Here is a 20,391-nt window from a genome sequence, read left to right on the forward strand (position 1 = left end):
ATAAATTGGCGATATTTATATATTAAAAGCGCTTATAACAAAAACAACACCTTTTAGGGTTGTTTATATACATTTATAGCGCTTTTGGTGTGTGCTGGCAAACTCTCCCTCTGTCTCCCCAAAGGGCTAAGGGGGTCCTGTCTTCGATTAGAGCATTCCCTGTGTGGCTGCTGTGTGTCGGTACGTGTGTGTCGACATGTATGAGGACGATGTTGGTGTGGAGGCAGAGCAATTGCCGGTAATGGTGATGTCACCCCCTAGGGAGTCGACACCGGAATGGATGGCTTTAGTTATGGAATTACGTGATAATGTTAGTACATTACAAAAGTCAGTAGACGAAATGAGACGGCCGGAAAACCAGTCAGTACCGGCTCAGGCGTCTCAGACACCGTCAGGGGCTGTAAAACGTCCCTTACCTCAGTCAGTCGACACAGGTACCGACACAGATGAATCTAGTGTCGACGGTGAAGAAACAAACGTATTTTCCAACAGGGCCACACGTTATATGATCACGGCAATGAAGGAGGCTTTGCAGATCTCTGATACTGCTGGTACCTCAAAAAGGGGTATTATGTGGGGGGTGAAAAAACTACCTGTAGCTTTTCCAGAATCAGAGGAATTGAATGACGTGTGTGATGAAGCGTGGGTTAACCCAGATAGAAAACTGCTAATTTCTAAGAAGTTATTGGCATTATACCCTTTCCCACCAGAGGTTAGGACGCGCTGGGAAACACCCCCTAGGGTGGATAAGGCGCTCACACGTTTATCAAAGCAAGTGGCGTTGCCGTCTCCTGATACGGCCGCCCTCAAGGATCCAGCGGATAGGAGGCTGGAAACTACCCTGAAAAGTATATACACTCATACTGGTGTTATACTGCGACCGGCAATAGCCTCAGCCTGGATGTGCAGTGCTGGGGTAGTGTGGTTGGATTCCCTGACTGAAAATATTGATACCCTGGATAGGGACAGTATTTTATTGACTCTAGAGCAATTAAAGGATGCGTTTCTTTATATGCGAGATGCTCAGAGGGATATTTGTACTCTAGCATCAAGAGTAAGTGCGATGTCCATATCTGCCAGAAGAAGTTTATGGACGCGACAGTGGTCAGGTGATGCGGATTCCAAAAGGCATATGGAAGTATTGCCATATAAAGGAGAGGAATTATTTGGGGTCTGTCTATCGGATCTGGTGGCCACGGCAACTGCCGGCAAATCCACTTTTTTACCTCAGACCCCCTCCCAACAGAAAAAGACACCGTCTTTTCAGCCGCAGTCCTTTCGCTCCTATAAAAACAAGCGAGCAAAAGGACAGTCTTATCTGCCGCGAGGCAGAGGAAAGGGTAAGAGAGGGCAGCAAGCAGCCCCTGCCCAGGACCAGAAGCCCGCCCCGGGTTCTACAAAGCCATCAGCATGACGCTGGGGCTTTACAAGCGGACTCAGGAGCGGTGGGGGGTCGACTAAAGATTTTCAGCAATCAGTGGGCTCGCTCACAGGTGGACCCGTGGATCCTGCAGATAGTATCTCAGGGTTACATGTTGGAGTTCGAAAGGTCTCCCCCTCGCCGGTTCCTAAAGTCTGCTTTACCAACGTCTCCCTCAGAAAGGACGACGGTATTGGAAGCCATTCACAAGCTGTATTCTCAGCAGGTGATAGTCAAGGTACCCCTCCTACAACAGGGAAAGGGGTATTATTCCACACTATTTGTGGTACCGAAGCCGGACGGTTCGGTAAGACCTATTCTAAATCTGAAATCCTTGAACCTGTACATACAGAAATTCAAGTTCAAGATGGAGTCACTCAGAGCAGTGATAGCGAATCTGGAAGAAGGGGACTTCATGGTGTCCCTGGACATAAAAGATGCTTATCTGCATGTCCCAATTTACCCCTCACACCAAGGGTATCTCAGGTTCGTGATACAAGACTGTCATTATCAGTTTCAAACGCTGCCGTTTGGTTTGTCCACGGCCCCTCGGGTCTTTACCAAGGTAATGACCGAATTGATGGTTCTTCTACGAAGAAAAGGCGTATTAATTATCCCTTACTTGGACGATCTCCTGATAAGGGCAAAGTCCAGAGAACAGCTGGAAGTCGGTGTAGCACTAACCCAAGTAGTGCTTCAGCAACACGGGTGGATTCTGAATCTTCCAAAATCTCAATTGACCCCGACAACACGTCTGCTGTTCCTGGGAATGATTCTGGACACGGTTCAGAAAAAGGTGTTTCTCCCGGAGGAGAAAGCAAGGGAGTTATCCGAACTCGTCAGGAACCTCCTAAAACCAGGAACTGTGTCAGTACATCAATGCACAAGAGTCCTGGGAAAGATGGTGGCTTCTTACGAAGCAATTCCTTTCGGCAGATTCCATGCACGAACATTTCAGTGGGATCTGCTGGACAAATGGTCCGGATCGCATCTGCACATGCATCAGCGGATAACACTGTCACCAAGAACAAGGTTGTCTCTCCTGTGGTGGTTGCAGAGTGCCCATCTGTTAGAGGGCCGCAGGTTCGGCATACAGGACTGGGTCCTGGTGACTACGGATGCCAGCCTACGGGGCTGGGGAGCAGTCACACAGGGAAGAAACTTCCAGGGTGTATGGTCAGACCTGGAGACGTCTCTTCACATAAATATACTGGAGCTAAGAGCGATATACAATGCTATAAGCTTGGCAAAACCGCTGCTTCAGGGTCAGCCGGTGTTGATCCAGTCGGACAACATCACGGCAGTCGCCCACGTAAACAGACAAGGCGGCACGAGAAGCAGAAGAGCAATGACAGAAGCTGCAAGGATTCTTCGCTGGGCGGAAAATCATGTCATAGCACTGTCAGCAGTGTTCATCCCGGGAGTGGACAACTGGGAAGCAGACTTCCTCAGCAGACACGACCTTCACCCGGGAGAGTGGGGACTTCATCCGGAAGTTTTCCACATGATTGTGAACCGTTGGGAAAAACCAAAGGTGGATATGATGGCGTCTCGCCTCAACAAAAAACTGGACAGATATTGCGCCAGGTCAAGAGACCCTCAGGCAATAGCTGTGGACGCTCTGGTAACACCATGGGTGTACCAGTCAGTGTATGTGTTTCCTCCTCTGCCTCTCATACCAAAGGTACTGAGAATTATTCGGAAAAGGGGAGTAAGAACAATACTAGTGGCTCCGGATTGGCCAAGAAGAACTTGGTATCCGGAACTTCAAGAGATGCTCACGGAGGATCCGTGGCCTCTACCTCTAAGAAGGGATCTGCTTCAGCAGGGACCTTGTATGTTCCAAGACTTACCGCGACTGCGTTTGACGGCATGGCGGTTGAACGCCGGATTCTAAAAGAAAAGGGCATTCCAGAGGAAGTTATTCCTACCTTGATTAAGGCTAGGAAGGAAGTGACCGCACAACATTATCACCGCATTTGGAGAAAATATGTTGCGTGGTGTGAAGCCAAGAAGGCCCCAACGGAAGAATTTCAATTGGGTCGATTCTTACATTTCCTGCAGGCAGGATTGTCTATGGGCCTCAAATTGGGGTCTATTAAAGTTCAAATTTCGGCCTTATCAATCTTCTTCCAGAAGGAATTGGCTTCAGTGCCTGAAGTACAAACTTTTGTCAAGGGTGTACTACATATACAGCCCCCGATTGTGCCCCCAGTGGCACCGTGGGATCTAAACGTAGTTTTGGATTTTCTCAAATCTCATTGGTTTGAGCCTCTCAAATCTGTAGATTTGAAGTATCTTACATGGAAAGTAACCATGCTACTGGCCCTGGCTTCAGCCAGGAGAGTTTCAGAGTTGGCGGCTTTATCGTACAAAAGCCCATATCTGATTTTCCATTCGGACAGGGCAGAACTGCGGACACGTCCTCATTTTCTCCCTAAGGTGGTTTCGGCTTTTCACTTGAACCAGCCTATTGTGGTGCCTGCGGCTACTAGCGACTTGGAGGACTCCAAGTTACTGGACGTTGTCAGAGCATTAAAAATATATATTTCAAGGACAGCTGGAGTCAGAAAATCTGACTCGTTGTTTATATTGTATGCACCCAACAAGATGGGTGCTCCTGCGTCTAAGCAGACGATTGCGCGTTGGATCTGTAGCACAATCCAACTTGCACATTCTGTGGCAGGCCTGCCACAGCCTAAATCTGTAAAGGCCCACTCCACAAGGAAGGTGGGCTCATCTTGGGCGGCTGCCCGAGGGGTCTCGGCATTACAACTTTGCCGAGCAGCTACGTGGTCAGGGGAGAACACGTTTGTAAAATTTTACAAATTTGATACTCTGGCTAAGGAGGACCTGGAGTTCTCTCATTCGGTGCTGCAGAGTCATCCGCACTCTCCCGCCCGTTTGGGAGCTTTGGTATAATCCCCATGGTCCTGACGGAGTCCCCAGCATCCACTAGGACGTTAGAGAAAATAAGAATTTACTTACCGATAATTCTATTTCTCATAGTCCGTAGTGGATGCTGGGCGCCCATCCCAAGTGCGGATTGTCTGCAATACTTGTACATAGTTATTGTTACAAAAATCGGGTTATTATTATTGTTGTGAGCCATCTTTTCAGAGGCTACTTCGTTTGTTATCATACTGTTAACTGGGTTCAGATCACAAGTTGTACAGTGTGATTGGTGTGGCTGGTATGAGTCTTACCCGGGATTCAAGATCCTTCCTTATTGTGTACGCTCGTCCGGGCACAGTACCTAACTGAGGCTTGGAGGAGGGTCATAGGGGGAGGAGCCAGTACACACCATGTGATCCTAAAAGCTTTCTTTAGATGTGCCCTGTCTCCTGCGGAGCCGCTATTCCCCATGGTCCTGACGGAGTCCCCAGCATCCACTACGGACTATGAGAAATAGAATTATCGGTAAGTAAATTCTTATTTTTGCGCTCCTAGTGGTAGCTGCGGGGAAAAGCAATTGAATCGGCCTCATATTGAGTGGGAAATTTGATATATGTTGCCGAGAAAGAAATGTGTATTTTAGCCCCCCCCCCATGTGCAGTATTGGACACAACTTGCGGTGGTCTAGCTCCCTGTTTGTATATCGTCTTTATTACTCTGTGTTATTATTAGTGAGTGCATGTTTATACAGGCTTACACTTCAGTCCAAATCTGCATAGCCCAAAGTTGCACCAACACACCCTCACTGAATTTTGCATACTTGAGAAGAGAGCTAGAGCCCAGTTACTCCACTTCAGTCGTAAATGTGATCGACATGTGCAGGAGTCTGCTTCGCCTGTAGCACTTGATTCTTAGGGAGGAATTGAATTGATATTGCCGCCCGATCGCAGGGGCAATATTCAGTTAATGCCGTTTATCGCGCCCATTAATGTCTGGTTAAGCCGCGTAAAGCAGCTAAATTCAACTAAAGTAATGTGTGCGATTGCGAAAAGTGGCCTTTTGGCACCCAAACAGGTCCCTTTCACACATTTCAGCCCTCCAGCGCATGGGTCTGGGAGCTGAAATGTGTCCTCGGCAAACCCCTAAAGGAACAACAATTGAATTGCTCCGTTGAGCACCATCCAGGGGCAGCCTCGGGGAGAAACAATTGAATTTCCCTCATAGTTGGGAATAAACTAAGTTTTGCATCTGGGCAAACCATGCTGCACGGCAGGTGGGGCAGATATAAAATAAGCAGGTAGATTTAGATGTGTGAAAGGAGTGTCCAACCTGAAATCTAAATTGCAGTGTTAAAATAAAGCTGCCCAGCATTTTGGGCTACATGCAAAAGCAGCATGCTAAAATATGTATGCATTTGCACACAACATGGTTTGTCCAGGTGTACAGTTACTTTATTCCCAACTGAAGATCAGGCCTGTGATTATGTACATGCCGTTCTAGGTGATTGTTCAGCGGGACAATTAGCAGGATACACTCTGTCTGCACTAATTTAGGAGTTATTCAATTCAATGCTATGCTATGCTCTCAGGGGACTAGAGAATTTCTTGGTGTGTGCAGAAATCTGACAAAATAGGTCCACAATGCTGTTTTGTGACCTAGTGAACAGCATTGTGATGAGGCCGTTTCAACGGGAAATGCCCGTTCTCGCGGCTAAGCATCCTGTTTAGTCCGGGAGTACGGGCATTCTCCGATTTTAGGATCGTGCTGAATTAGATAGCTTTGGGGTCAATTCAATTCGATGACTAGTTGCCAATTCCACTAGTTTACTTAAGTTTTGTCGACAATTGGAATTCCCACCAATTCAATTGTCGACAATTTGACAGTTTAGTCGGCGATGTATATACAATTCCTGACAATTTGTTCTCCCTATAGGTTATAATGGTCAGAGCAATTCAATGAACTCGCGGGTGGGGAGAGATTTCGAATTCCTGACAATTTTAGACTTAAACTCTCCCTTTTTTTCTCTCATCCCCCAAGGGGTGAGAGTTTACAAATTTTTGTTTTGAATTTAATACTAAGCTATTAGAAATGCTGTAAATAGGTCTAATTTTTCAATCCAACACATTTATATTCCCACTGGCTAGTTTAGCAAGTGGTTTGTCCCTCTCCCTTCTTAGTTGTTTCAACTAACATATCTTGCTGCAGTAGAGGATTTCATCTGAAGGAGGAAGGACACCATGCACCTAATTGGAGTTTTAAGAGGACGCCAATCAAATCTTATCGTATAGTACATGATTACACAACTAGGACAGCGATGTGTTTTGTGCCGCAACGCACCGCAATCATTGCAGCGGGGCACTTATGTCAGAGAACGCTGGTTCTCCCTACAAAACGACAGGTTTACGTTGCGAGAACCGGCATTCTCTGATTTATGGAGCGCTAAATTGACTAACTGCGGGAGCCCCCTACTGGCACTATTCAATCCGTGCTGAAACTGAATTTACCCCTTCGAAAAACATTTTACTTAATTTAATATTATTTTCAGAATTTTTAAATAAACTTTTGGACTTGCGGTGCCGTGAAAAAAATTCTGATACTCAGGTGGTGATACAAAAATGTTTGGAAAACCACTGCACTACACTACTAAATAAAATAATTAAAAAAAACACTTTACTACTGCTGCAACTCTACACCGCTCACCCTGCACACACTACAGTACTGCTGCTAATCTCTATTCCCGGCCCCACCTACAGTACACTATAGCCCCATACACACAGGTAGATTTCCCCAGAGATGTGTGCTGAGTGAGGAGGAGGGGGTCGCTCATGTCACCCAGCGGTGAAATGAATGATGTGCTGGATTGAGCCTGCATGCAGGCTCAATCTAGCACCAGCGACAGTGAAGCGCGGGGCCGCGCATTGCTATCGCTGTGGGGGGTACACGCGGAGAGATCTGTGCTTAACTTCTAAGCAATCTAGTCAGATTGCTTAGAATTTAAGCACTGATCTCTGTGTGTACCCCCCTTTACCTCTCACCCAATACACTAGTTAACTCCCTTCCCTGCATAATCCGTCACTACCCTGCACTGCACCACCCTCCCCGCACACACTATCTTGCACCCCCATCCCCACAAATGCTATACTACAGCCACTACCCTGCACCCCACTCCCCACACCTAGTACACTAGGCCGGACAATCGGTTGATCGGCAGTTCATGCTACCATATTAGTAACCTACTCTTAGTGTACATCGACCCCTGAGTATTTACTATATGAGAACATAAGACATTTGCACAGGGGCAATTCCCAAAGTGAAAAGGGCAAACACATATGCATGGACAAATGTACTGCAGGTCAGTATTTTTGTAACTTTGGAAGTAATTTGGAGTTGGGTACATACCCATTTGCATAGTGAAATATCCACATTTGACCTGTGCATGCCTACATCTCAACCAACACTCGGGTGTGGAATGGCTGACCGGTGGTAAGCATACCGGCAGCGGAATCCCGGCGGGAGGCGAGTGCAGCGAGCCCCTTGCGGGCTCTCTGCGCTGAGGGCTCGGTAGTGCCCTGCGCTCGCCATGTCTTCTATTCCCACTCTCTGGGTGTCGTGGACACCCACGAATGGGAATAGTCCCTGTTGGTTGGCATGCCGACCGTCAGGATAGTGAGGGTGCGGGATGTAGGGGGAGGTCATGTGATTGTCCGTCTTCGCCAGTCACATGAATACATCCCCCCAACACCCCCTGCCCCACTCTCAGTACACTACCTCTCACCCTGCATACCCCTCCCCGCAAACAATACTGCAGCTACCCTGCACCCTCTCCACGCACACACTACTTCTCACTGTACACACCATCCCCTGCACTGGACCGGAGAAATTAAAACATCCAAAAACTATTCAAAGACCAACCCACAGTTGAATCCTATATTAAAAGACAGCGTTTAAAGTGGTTTGGACATGTCTGCAGAATGGAGCCTAAAAGAATACCATACCAGTGCCTAAATACTGTAACACATTCCGGAGGAATGGAAGATAAGTGATACGCCAAAGAAAACATGGCTAAAGTCGATTGCCCAAGATCTTCAACCATTACACTTCCATATTGATGATGTCAAGCAAGCCACCCTAAACCAATCCCAGTTACGTTTGATTAGAGATTCCCTGCCTTTGGCTGTCACAGTGCCAGCAAGCTTACCCTACTGGTGCCGACAACTCACATTATAAGGCGATGATTGATGTTTTTCCACACTTCCACAGAACAATATACTACTTCCCACTGCTGCTACCATTCCTTTCATGTCAGTACCAAAATGATTATGGCTTCTACTCCAAAGTCTTGCCTTAACATTACATTTCTGTGAGTAAAAGGAGGGAAAATAAGTCTCCTCCCTGTCCCTTCCCCCGACTTGCATATTTAAGTCAGACTAAATACAATATCCCTCCCTGAAGTGAATTTCTGACTAAAAAAAACAAAAAACAACAACACATTCCTGACAATTGAATTCCCGGGAGTTTGCAAACTCCCGCTAATTTGAAAATTCCCGGGAGTTTGCAAATTCCCGACAATCATATTTAAGTCAGACTAATTACAATATCTCTCTCTGAATTGAATTGCCGACTAAAAAACACATTCCTGACAATTAAATTCCCGTGATGCACGGGAGTTTGTAAAGTCAGGAATTTGAAGACAAACTGTCACTGAATTGAATTGACCCCTTTGGGAGCTCCCTCCCGGCGCTATTCAATCCGCGCAGAATTGAATTGACCCCGTTGGTTTAATTATGGATTAACTTTGTAACCTGGCATGTTATGTTGCGTGTACATTAACAGGTTTACTTTTCTCTTTTATTTCAGGCCACTGAACAAAAAAACAAAGGTAAGTTCCTTTTTCAAACAGCCAATTACAATTTGTTGATGCTGGCGATTTGTGCAGGTTGTTGGGTTGTTTATCTGGCGCCTTCGCCATTACTGGGTTCTTCCACTTGGCTTTCTTTGAAACTATTTGATTTCATAGAAGGGAATTCAATTCTCTTTGCGGGGATGTAGCTTCCGGGTTAAGTGGCCAGAGCTATTCAGTTGTTTGTATGGTAATCTTGCAGCTAGTGGATTTCTGCTTGTACCTCTCTAGTGAACCCTATCGTACAAGGTAAACATCATCTTAACCCTCCCACCTGGCATCTTGCCTACTGATTGGTGGGCTCCATATAGGAGAGGGAAAGGTTGTGAGTGAGCAATGATTGCTTGCAGCGCAGGGTTGGATGTGGTCTAGGTGGAGGGGACAGATGGGGTCGCCCTTCTGGCGAGGGCAGCTCTATGCATTGGGCAATTCAGTTGCTCATGGCGCCATTCACTCTGTTAGTAAGTCCGGCTTTGGATACCCTGTGGTGCAAGAAAAATACTGGGTGGATCGCCCTTCAAAAAGACCCTGGGGCAAACCTAGGTTATTGTTTCTGGGGGTTTTTTGGTGGGGGAAGTTTTTTTTTTTTTACACATTATATCTGATAGTTTGACTTTGTATGTAGAGGTTTAGCATGTGGCTGAATGGGTGTAGTATGTTATGCCGGCGCTTGGGATCCTGGCGCCGGGATCCCGACCACTAGCATGCAGGCAGTGGGGTGAGCGCAAAAGAGCTCCTTGCGGGCTCGCTACGGGCAAGGTGGCGCGCTAATAGGGCCGCACTACTTATTCTCCCTCCAGAGGTGTCATGGACACCCCAAGAGGGAGAATAGTTGTCGGTATGGTGAGCGCCAGGATCCCGACAGCTGCCATATCAAATGCCTCCTGGCTAAAATCGCTCCACAGAAGACACATGGAGAGGAATTAAATTGTTGTTCACCCTTCCTGGAACTAGATGGTGCTCAGTGGAGCAATTCAATTGTTGAGTCATTCCATGCCAAATCATCACAGCTTTCCATCCTGACCATCTCAGATTTTCATGAAATTTGGTAGGATGATAGACGACATAAAGGTACTTTCATATACAAAATTTTAGCCCTCAGTGATGCACGGTGTTCATGCAACACGGTTGCAAACATGACGAGAAAATATAAAGTTTATGCTTTGAAGGTCCGCTAAAACGAATCATAACTTTGCATCTAATTATTGTAGAACTTTCATGTTGGTCTTGTTTTGAAGCTAAGGGACAATCGTTTAAAAAAAAAAAAAAATTTTCTATTTAAATATTGATATCTAGATTTCAAGGTCACATGATGATGTGACCTTTGATCTTGAATATCTAAAGCGTATGTTTGTATGTACTTAATAGGCTCGATTCAACTTAACGCGGATTGAATAGCACCGGGAATTAGCTTCCGGTGCTATTCAATTCAGCGCAATGTGATGTCTGGCGAGAGAATTTCTTCTCGCACCCCAGGAAAGGTTGCGAGCAGAAATCCGACAAAAGTGCAGGCGTGATGCTGTTTTCCTGCCCTTAGCTTGTTGGAAACAGCATCACGCCGGGCACTTTAGACAGAGAATGCTAGTTCTCGCGACAAAATACCCTGTTTAGTCCGAGAGAAGCAGCCTTCTTTGTGATAAGTGTGCCCCATAAATTCTTCGTTCACTGGCTTCAAATTTTTAAATTTTAACCCTATTTTGTGCCAAGAAAATGCAGGGCAATAGAGTAAATTGGTTCCAATGTCCCAGAATGTTCCTGTTTTATGGACACAAACAAGTGCTAGCTGTGCGATTCACTATTACAGCTTTTGTCTGTCGCCTTATCTCTGTCCACTGTGGCTCTGTCTGCCCCAGTCATGCAGATTTTTGTAGGCAGTAAACAAAAATCAGCTAGTGTAGAGCTACCGTAAGTGCAACATACAGCCGGGGACTAAAGGGCCCTACACACTGGCCGATTTTTTGAAAGATATGAACGATCTCGTTCATAAATGAACGAGAACTCGTTCATATCTTTCAGTGTGGAGACTCCTGCGATGAACGATGCGCGGCCCCGCGCTCGTTCATCGCTGGTCTCCCGTCGGCTGTGCATGCAGGCCAATATGGACGATCTCGTCCATATTTGCCTGCACTTCAATGCAGCCGCGTGACGGGGGGAGTGAAGAAAATTCACTCCCCCCGTCACTGCCCCCCCGCCGCCGGGTCGCTCGTCGGCCGTATCCGCCGTCGGGCAGCTCGGCGGAGGGTCGGCCAGTGAGTAGGGCCCCTAAGCGTAATTGAATCTGCCCTTGTTATGAAGTCAATCAGATAAGTTAATTAGACAATACAGTACAATACAGCTAGAAGTTTCATGCGGCTGTTTCTGAGAAAGGGAAGTGATTGTAAACAAGAACACGAGGCTCCAACAATTACATAAGTGTTTATGAAATATTTGACCCGCACATACATCTAGCTGGAGGTTATTTTTAGCCCTAAATTTAATTACACCATTTTGATGACCGTGTGCCTTTTAGATGTGATTTAGCAAACCACATATATTTACAAGGCATTAATGCTGTCTAATTGGTAAAAACAATACTGAAGCCAAGATTAAAACTACTACATGTGTGAGATAAAGTTCCTATGTTTGACTTTCGTATTTGCATTTGATATACTGTAAGGCATTGGGCTCAGTTCAATTTAATGACAGTTGAATAGCGCCGTGAATTAGCTTCCGGTGCTATTCAATACAGCGCAGTGGTAAATCGGAGAATGCCCTTTCTCCCGGACTAAACAAGGGGCGGGATGTATTAAGATACATCGCCACTTACCGCAGCGATGTTGATTGCATATGTGCTAACATCTGCGATCAATATTGCAATGCGGTGACGGAGGCCTCCGCAATACCTGTGAGGTAGTCTGCGGGGGGGTCTCTGTCACCTCCCAGGGGTCTGCACACTGCCTGGACGCGGGGAAGCAGCAGCAGCATGCTGCCCCCCGGCACTGCCTCCTCCCCCCTGCAGCCGGAAGGACCTCCGGCTGCGTTGCTAGGGGGAGGAGGAGATTACCTTCCGGGTCCAGGGCAGCCTGGACGAAGGTATGCCGGGGGGAGGGGGCGACGGGTTGCGGCGGAGGCGATAAGCCCATAGGCTTCTATAGGGTATCGCCATCCAAAGATGGTGATACCCTTGACGGCGAAAAACTGGCGGTAGGGTCTTAGTAAATTTGAAAATGCAGTAAAACCCCCATTTTCAGGGTTTTACCGCATTTTTCCTTTAGTACATCCCGCACAGGGTGTTTTGAAGAAATCCCGTCGTTGGGTGTATTGAATAGCCACGAGAGCTAATTCCCGGCACTATTCGACTGTCATTGAATTGAATCGTGCCCATTGAATTGGTTAAATAAGCTGAAGCTGTTTTTACATTACATCTTACACTGTTGGTAGCACGTTTTGTGCAGTTAGTGGAGATTTTGTTGTGACATGGTTACCTTTGGCTGCAGAAGGGTTAAACAGTCATCGCTGTCAGTAAACGCTTGTAAACAGGCGCTGCAGCTGTGGCCTCAGTGGGTTAATTGGTTGGCACACTGTGGAGAGATTTTCCAGAACTCGCGGCTGCAGACGTTTTTTATAAATAAAGAATGTGCAATGAAATTTCTAGTGCTGCAGATTACGTATAGCAGCTTTAAAGCCAGACTTCCTCTGTGCTCACTTCAGCATTCCTAAACTGTCCAGCCCTCCAGGCTCTGAGGCAGAATTGCGGAGCGTCACATTACAGGGCACAAAGTCTGTTGCAGCTTGATATCCGCAGTTTGTGCTCTCGTTTTTAATATAGTCTACATATTCCTGACTGTGTATTAATGCTCAGACAGCTGCCGTTATTTATTAGAAGGGAGGGAGAATTTGTCCAAACGGGCCCCTCCGTCAGGAGGAGTTGGCAAACAAGGCTTTCACAGCAGTAAAATGACACCATGCTTCTCCTCCATTTTCTCATGAAATCTGCAGAGTGGGAAAGCAACAGGAGTTGGAAACGTCTGTCTTTGGATCATCGCTGCTTCGCTGGTGTCTAGAGGCTTCCTTTTTGGATTTCCGTCAGGTTTGTGTCTGTGCAAGCCGCTCTTGTGCCTGTCTCCAGCCTCTCCTTGTACAGCTTTTTAATGTGGCTGTGCGTGCGCTGCCCTCCGGACTGGAGTAATGCATGAATGCTGTTCACGTAGAAAATCCATGAAAGGGATTCAAACAAAATGTTAGAATGATGGCAGACAGACTCTGCTAGCCATTTGCATTGGGGGGTGGGGGGGTAGAGTGACATCCGTTTCTATATGTGCAGCTGTAATAAGGGTGTCCTTTCCAGTGTTATGCTATGGAATCGTGCAGCTGTGATTGTGTACAGAGGATGGTCTTTGCAGCGTACAGACAGTAATGTGGGACTTTTCCCTCATCGCCTTACAGTGAAGCGCTGCTGGTGTTGCGTGTTCCTGCAACTTTGGAATCTCCAGAGAACATCCTGTTTGTTGTGCTCCTACCGTGTTAAAAGGGATTTTCCTGCTGTTAGACACACGGATCTGATGGATATGTCTGTGCATTAGATTTGTGTATCCACATTCAATAGGGAAGTGTTTGTACGTTTTGCTTTACGCAGATAAATGGCTTCTGGAGAACTTAGTGCTGCAGAACGTTTTCGTAAGATAAGTTTGCCATCTACATGCCTGTCTGGTGACTCATAATTGGCTGGAAATGGAAACTGTGATATGGCTTAAATTAGCTGCAAGTCCTTCAGTATATACAAGCGTATGGTGTTTACAGATCGTCCTGCACCAAAAGTAAATCCTCTGTGTTAAATATAAGCACTCTAACTTATCTGATATTGGGTATATCTATCAGCCTTGTCCATCACTCGTCATGTTATCCGTGTTTGTTTGTTTAGGATGTAACGTGTGACCCATTGTTAATTTGCCAAATTTGGGTGTATGTGGTGTCTTTAATAGAGGGATCATGTTCCTAATGTCTAAGGCATAGGTTCTTAAACTCGGTCCTCAGCACCCCACACAGTGCATGTTTTGCAGGTAACCCAGCAGGTGCACAGGTGTATTAATTACTCACTGACACATTTTAAAAGGTCCACAGGTGGAGCTAATTATTTCACTTGTGATTTTGTGAGGAGACCTGCAAAACATGCACTGTGTGGGGTAATGAGGACCGAGTTTGAGAACCTGTGGTCTAGGGGGATGTAAAAGAGCTTACCGCCTCAGTTTTTTTCTCAGAATGGCATCATAAAACTGTCCCGCCACACACTCTCCATTGTGCTGTTTGGATTGCAGTGCTCATCCCTTTGTAGATGAGCTGTCAGATGACTTGTCTGTACACACGGACGTTGGAAAGTCACACTTGCTGTAGGAAATGATGGCACTTTTAAACATAAACATTAAGCCTACGCTGCAGGGCAATATAATTTGATCCCTTGAGCTCATTGTAAAAGACAGCAAGGTGCAGTTGGGCAGCGTTTCACATGCGTTTGGCTTGAACAGGAGGATTCCTGCGCTGTCACAGATGCACGTTTAAAAGGAACGTAGGCTGAATTGCGTCTAGACGCGTACATGCTCTCCCATTCCTCTGTACTTGTGCTTTTTATGGGCCATAAACAAATTGCATGCGCCAGGGTAGATGAAGCCTTAAACTGTTTTTGTTTTTTTTGTAGTGTATTTTTGTTTTTGCCACTGTAACCTAAAAATCATTGCTTTGAGGAACTTCTACAAAAAGTGGGTTCTAGACACATTCCCGAGAAATGTCTAGACCTTACAGGGTAATGCTATGCAAATATCCCATTATCATTTTCCTGATAAGCTGCCAGGCTCTCTTGTTAATACTTGTCAATATGCAGAGGATTGTAATGTGTGCGGCATCGGTTTATAGTGTTATGAAAGCCTAGGAATCCATGCTAAATATATGGGGTTTCGTTGAAGCCCTAGTATATAACAAATCTAATTTTTGCCACTTCTAAGGAATGAGGATCCTTATTTGTTACTAGCTTTCCTTTTGTACAATTTACCTGGAAATGGATCTTTTTGTTAGGCATTTTCTCTACCAGTCACTGCCTGCCATACGTTTTTTTCTGAATTGTAGTGCTTGTATACACTTGTCATTGCCTTCACCTTACAGACACTCATGTTTTGTAATCTGTACTGAGCTGTGAAATGGCTACGGTGCACAGCGCCGACTGGTATAAGGCTGATTAGGGGAGCACAGGGGCTACAGGCTCTCACTCTGCAGAATTCTGGGTAGCTCTGCCCGGGGGCCCGTCTACAGCCTACCATTGTGTGTGCGTGCCGCTGCCCTATTGTTTTCTGTCTGTATGATGTTTTCCTCACTCGTATGGCAGGGGCTAGCCTGTGACTGCTGCAGTGGTGCAGTGTTCTCTGGAATTCATACTTCAATTGACGAACGATGCTCAGCCTACACCAGTTTGTAAACAGGTTTTTATTTTTTTTCCTGTTTTTTTTAAAGTCTTGAAATCCCGTGGTTCTTCAACTCTCGATAATGATTAAATATGGCCATTTAATGATCTATTAAGGTTCAGCATTTTGTCTCTGAAGGAAGAAAACCAAGTGGATTGAATCTGATGTGGCACACTATTTAATTCGATCAACCCGGGACACTAGCTAGGTGACGTTAGTGGGAGATGTGGAAAGCCAATTTTAAAGTGCACATTTTGTTGACTGAACCAAATATTTGTGATCATGCATCTAAGGAAATGGGGACCGTCACACGACGCAGATTGGAGATTTTTTAAAACTTAATTTTTTTTTCTTCATCTACCCATGTTGACATTCACAATCTTTCTCCATTACTGCATGTTGTATTTCTGATTGTGTATGTGCAGACTATTATACACAGGTATAGTAGGCTGTAACCAGACTCTGAGCTTTATGTAGTGGCGGCTTTTATAATCCAACTGTTGGAGGCGAGAATTTAAAACCACACTCGAAGTCTGCGTAAAGCAGGCCTTGCTAAAACGTTGAGTGCCGTTTTAAATTTGTGCCGGGAAGTGGAGGGTTACAAAAGCCACCACTAGGTAAATAAAGCCTGATGACTCCAATGTTAGAGATGTTTTAGAGATGCGAAAAGAAAGTGCTTGCACTCTTATCAGTTGTATAAATGTACTTAACCTTGCAAACCTTGACTTTCCTCTTCTGCCTTTGCTTACCATGCAGTGCCAGATCAAATCCTAAGCCAGCCTCAGCCTGTCAACGGAAACATTGGTATTTTCACCGTAACCAGCATTCAGAATAATAATGCCAAGCGGCCCCCAGCACTCAGTCCACAACAGCAGCAACTGGCGTCTCGTTACCCTCCCCGTGAAGTACCACCGCGATTCCGGCACCAGGAACAGCAGAAGCCTCCTGTGAAGCGCGGGCAGCAGTTTCCCAGCATAGCAGCCAGTCTGGGTTTAGCCACTAAAGTATTAAACCAAGAGTCCGAAAGCAGCACTGTAGTGTGTCAGGAGCACGCTGTGACTGAAAGTCAGCCAGGTAAAGCAAGCACGAGTACAGTAGTCTGTGAGCTTATCAGTTATACCATCTATATATATATATATATATATATATATATATATATATATATATATAATATTATGTTACATTATAACATTGTAAACATTCCTGTGAAAAACAATGGTACTTGTTTGCATGCATAATGTTTGTTTCTCCTTCAACCACTAGGGGACACTGGAGTGCTCTTCACAATGGGGTATAGTGTGTGCTAACCGGGAGCTGGCACTTTAAGAATTTTAGAAGTGTGACTAGCTCCTCCCCCTCTATTGTTTTTATGTGGCCAGGCAATGTGTGTAGCGCCTTACGGTTATACACAAGCTGGGAACTGCAAAGGCCATCATTAGTATATGGAACAGGAACCTTATTCTTACTGATAGAGTGGTTGTGCCCTAAGACAGGATTTACCTCTCGCTGAACTCCTATCCAAATACTTTTCCTCTGTGCATATGCTGTGGTATGCAGTTATATCGCCTCTGCAGCTCTGTTTTGTAGCTGTACCTTTTCATGGCTTGCTAATATCTGCCCTTTTTGTCCAAGCTGAGATTTTTGCTTGTTTGCCAATTGGTATCGCTTAGCTTCTAAGTAATTGTCAACTATTCATCCCGTTCTATCAAAATGGTCCTGGCAGGGTGTGACAGAACAGGCCTCACTGCAGTGACTGTAGCATAAGGACATTGGCTGTGTTTTGTGAGCTGCAGTGGTAGTTGCGCCATAATCTGCTAGGCTTTGCATCATCATGAATATTTGTGCAGTCCATAAAACCAGAGCCTCCCATTGTGGGTAGGTGGTTTGTAGACGGGTGCAGTGACAGACATTTCCTCATTGCATCATTTTATTTATTTTTTAAAACTGATTTCTTTTTTCTTTTTTTTTTGTTAATAGATTCTTCTATTTCATTTTCTCTGACGTCCTAGTGGATGCTGGGACTCCGTCAGGACCATGGGGATTAGCGGCTCCGCAGGAGACAGGGCACAAAAATAAAAGCTTTAGGACTAGGTGGTGTGCATTGGCTCCTCCCCCTATGACCCTCCTCCAAGCCTCAGTTAGGTTTTTGTGCCCGTCCGAGCAGGGTGCAATCTAGGTGGCTCTCCTAAAGAGCTGCTTAGAAAAAGTTATTAGGTTTTTTATTTTCAGTGAGTCCTGCTGGCAACAGGCTCACTGCAACGAGGGACTTAGGGGAGAAGAAGTGAACTCACCTGCGTGCAGGATGGATTGGCTTCTTAGGCTACTGGACACCATTAGCTCCAGAGGGATCGAACACAGGCCCAGCCATGGAGTCCGGTCCCGGAGCCGCGCCGCCGACCCCCTTGCAGATGCCGAAAAGTGAAGAGGTCCAGAAACCGGCGGCAGAAGACTTTTCAGTCTTCATGAGGTAGCGCACAGCACTGCAGCTGTGCGCCATTGTTGTCAGAACACTTCACACCAGCGGTCACTGAGGGTGCTGGGCGCTGGGGGGGGGGCGCCCTGGGCAGCAATGATAATACCTTGTTCTGGCTAAAAATACATCACATATAGCCCCTGGGGCTATATGGATGTATTTAACCCCTGCCAGGTCTCACAAACACCGGGAGAAGAGCCCGCCGAAATAGGGGGCGGGGCCTATCTCCTCGGCACACAGCGCCATTTTCCTGCACAGCTCCGCTGCGAGGAAGGCTCCCAGGACTCTCCCCTGCACTGCACTACAGAAAGAGGGTAAAAAAACAGAGAGGGGGGGCACTTTTTTGGCGATATTGATATATTAAGCTGCTATAAAGGAAACAACACTTCTGTAGGGTTGTTCCTATATATTTATAGCGCTTGGGTGTGTGCTGGCAAACTCTCCCTCTGTCTCCCCAAAGGGCTAGTGGGGTCCTGTCTTCGATAAGAGCATTCCCTGTGTGTCTGCTGTGTGTCGGTACGTGTGTGTCGACATGTATGAGGATGATGTTGGTGTGGAGGCGGAGCAATTGCCGGTAATGGTGATGTCACCCCCTAGGGAGTCGACACCGGAATGGATGGCTTTGTTTATGGAATTACGTGATAATGTCAGCACGTTACAAAAATCAGTTGACGACATGAGACGGCCGGCAAACCAGTTAGTACCTGTCCAGGCGTCTCAGACACCGTCAGGGGCTGTAAAACGCCCTTTACCTCAGTCGGTCGACACAGACACGGACACCAAATCTAGTGTCGACGGTGAAGAAACAAACGTATTTTCCAGTAGGGCCACACGTTATATGATCACGGCAATGAAGGAGGCTTTGCATATCTCTGATACTGCAAGTACCACAAAAAGGGGTATTATGTGGGGTCTGAAAAAACTACCTGTAGTTTTTCCTGAATCAGAGGAATTGAATGAAGTGTGTGATGAAGCGTGGGTTAACCCCGATAGAAAACTGCTAATTTCAAAGAAGTTATTGGCATTATATCCTTTCCCGCCAGAGGTTAGGGCGCGCTGGGAAACACCCCCTAGGGTGGATAAGGCACTCACACGCTTATCAAAACAAGTGGCGTTACCGTCTCCTGAAACGGCCGCCCTCAAGGATCCAGCTGATAGGAGGCTGGAAACTACCCTAAAAAGTATATACACTCATACTGGTGTTATACTGCGACCAGCCATCGCCTCTGCATGGATGTGCAGTGCTGGGGTGGTTTGGTCGGATTCCCTGACTGAAAATATTGATACCCTGGATAGGGACAGTATTTTATTGACTATAGAGCAATTAAAGGATGCTTTTCTTTATATGCGAGATGCTCAGAGGGATATTTGCACTCTGGCATCGAGAGTAAGTGCGATGTCCATATCTGCCAGAAGAAGTTTATGGACGCGACAGTGGTCAGGTGATGCGGATTCCAAACGGCATATGGAAGTATTGCCGTATAAAGGGGAGGAATTATTTGGGGTCGGTCTATCGGATTTGGTGGCCACGGCAACAGCCGGGAAATCCACCTTTTTACCTCAGGTCCCCTCCCAACAGAAAAAGACACCGTCTTTTCAGCCGCAGTCCTTTCGTTCCTATAAGAACAAGCGGGCAAAAGGAAAGGGTAAGAGAGTGCACCAAGCAGCTCCCTCCCAGGAGCAGAAGCCCTCCCCGGCTTCTGCAAAGCCCTCAGCATGACGTTGGGGCTTTACAAGCGGACTCAGGGGCGGTGGGGGGTCGACTCAAGAATTTCAGCGCACAGTGGGCTCACTCACAGGTGGACCCCTGGATCCTGCAGGTAGTATCTCAGGGTTACAGGTTGGAATTCGAGAAGTCTCCCCCTCGCCGGTTCCTAAAGTCTGCTCTGCCAACGTCTCCCTCAGACAGGGCGACGGTATTGGAAGCCATTCACAAGCTGTATTCTCAGCAGGTGATAGTCAAGGTACCCCTCCTACAACAGGGAAAGGGGTATTATTCCACACTATTTGTGGTACCGAAGCCGGACGGCTCGGTAAGACCTATTCTAAATCTGAAATCTTTGAACCTGTACATACAAAAATTCAAGTTCAAGATGGAGTCACTCAGAGCAGTGATAGCGAATCTGGAAGAAGGGGACTTTATGGTGTCCCTGGACATCAAGGATGCTTACCTGCATGTCCCAATTTGCCCTTCACATCAAGGGTACCTCAGGTTCGTGGTGCAAAACTGTCATTATCAGTTTCAGACGCTGCCGTTTGGATTGTCCACGGCACC

General features: G+C 46.4%; 1 protein-coding gene across 4 annotated transcripts in view; it reads left to right on the plus strand.

The window, feature by feature from the left end:
• Window positions 1-20,391, plus strand: part of TNRC6A (trinucleotide repeat containing adaptor 6A) — a 118,333-nt gene that overhangs the window by 18,487 nt on the left and 79,455 nt on the right. For all 4 annotated transcript variants that reach the window (XM_063934751.1, XM_063934752.1, XM_063934753.1 and 1 more), the window contains 2 exons: window positions 9,173-9,194; window positions 16,400-16,717. In XM_063934751.1, the coding sequence (XP_063790821.1) occupies window positions 9,173-9,194; window positions 16,400-16,717 (340 nt within the window). The remainder of the gene's footprint in view (window positions 1-9,172; window positions 9,195-16,399; window positions 16,718-20,391) is intronic.

This window comes from Pseudophryne corroboree, chromosome 7, assembly GCF_028390025.1.
Source record: "Pseudophryne corroboree isolate aPseCor3 chromosome 7, aPseCor3.hap2, whole genome shotgun sequence".
Lineage (NCBI taxonomy): Eukaryota > Metazoa > Chordata > Amphibia > Anura > Myobatrachidae > Pseudophryne > Pseudophryne corroboree.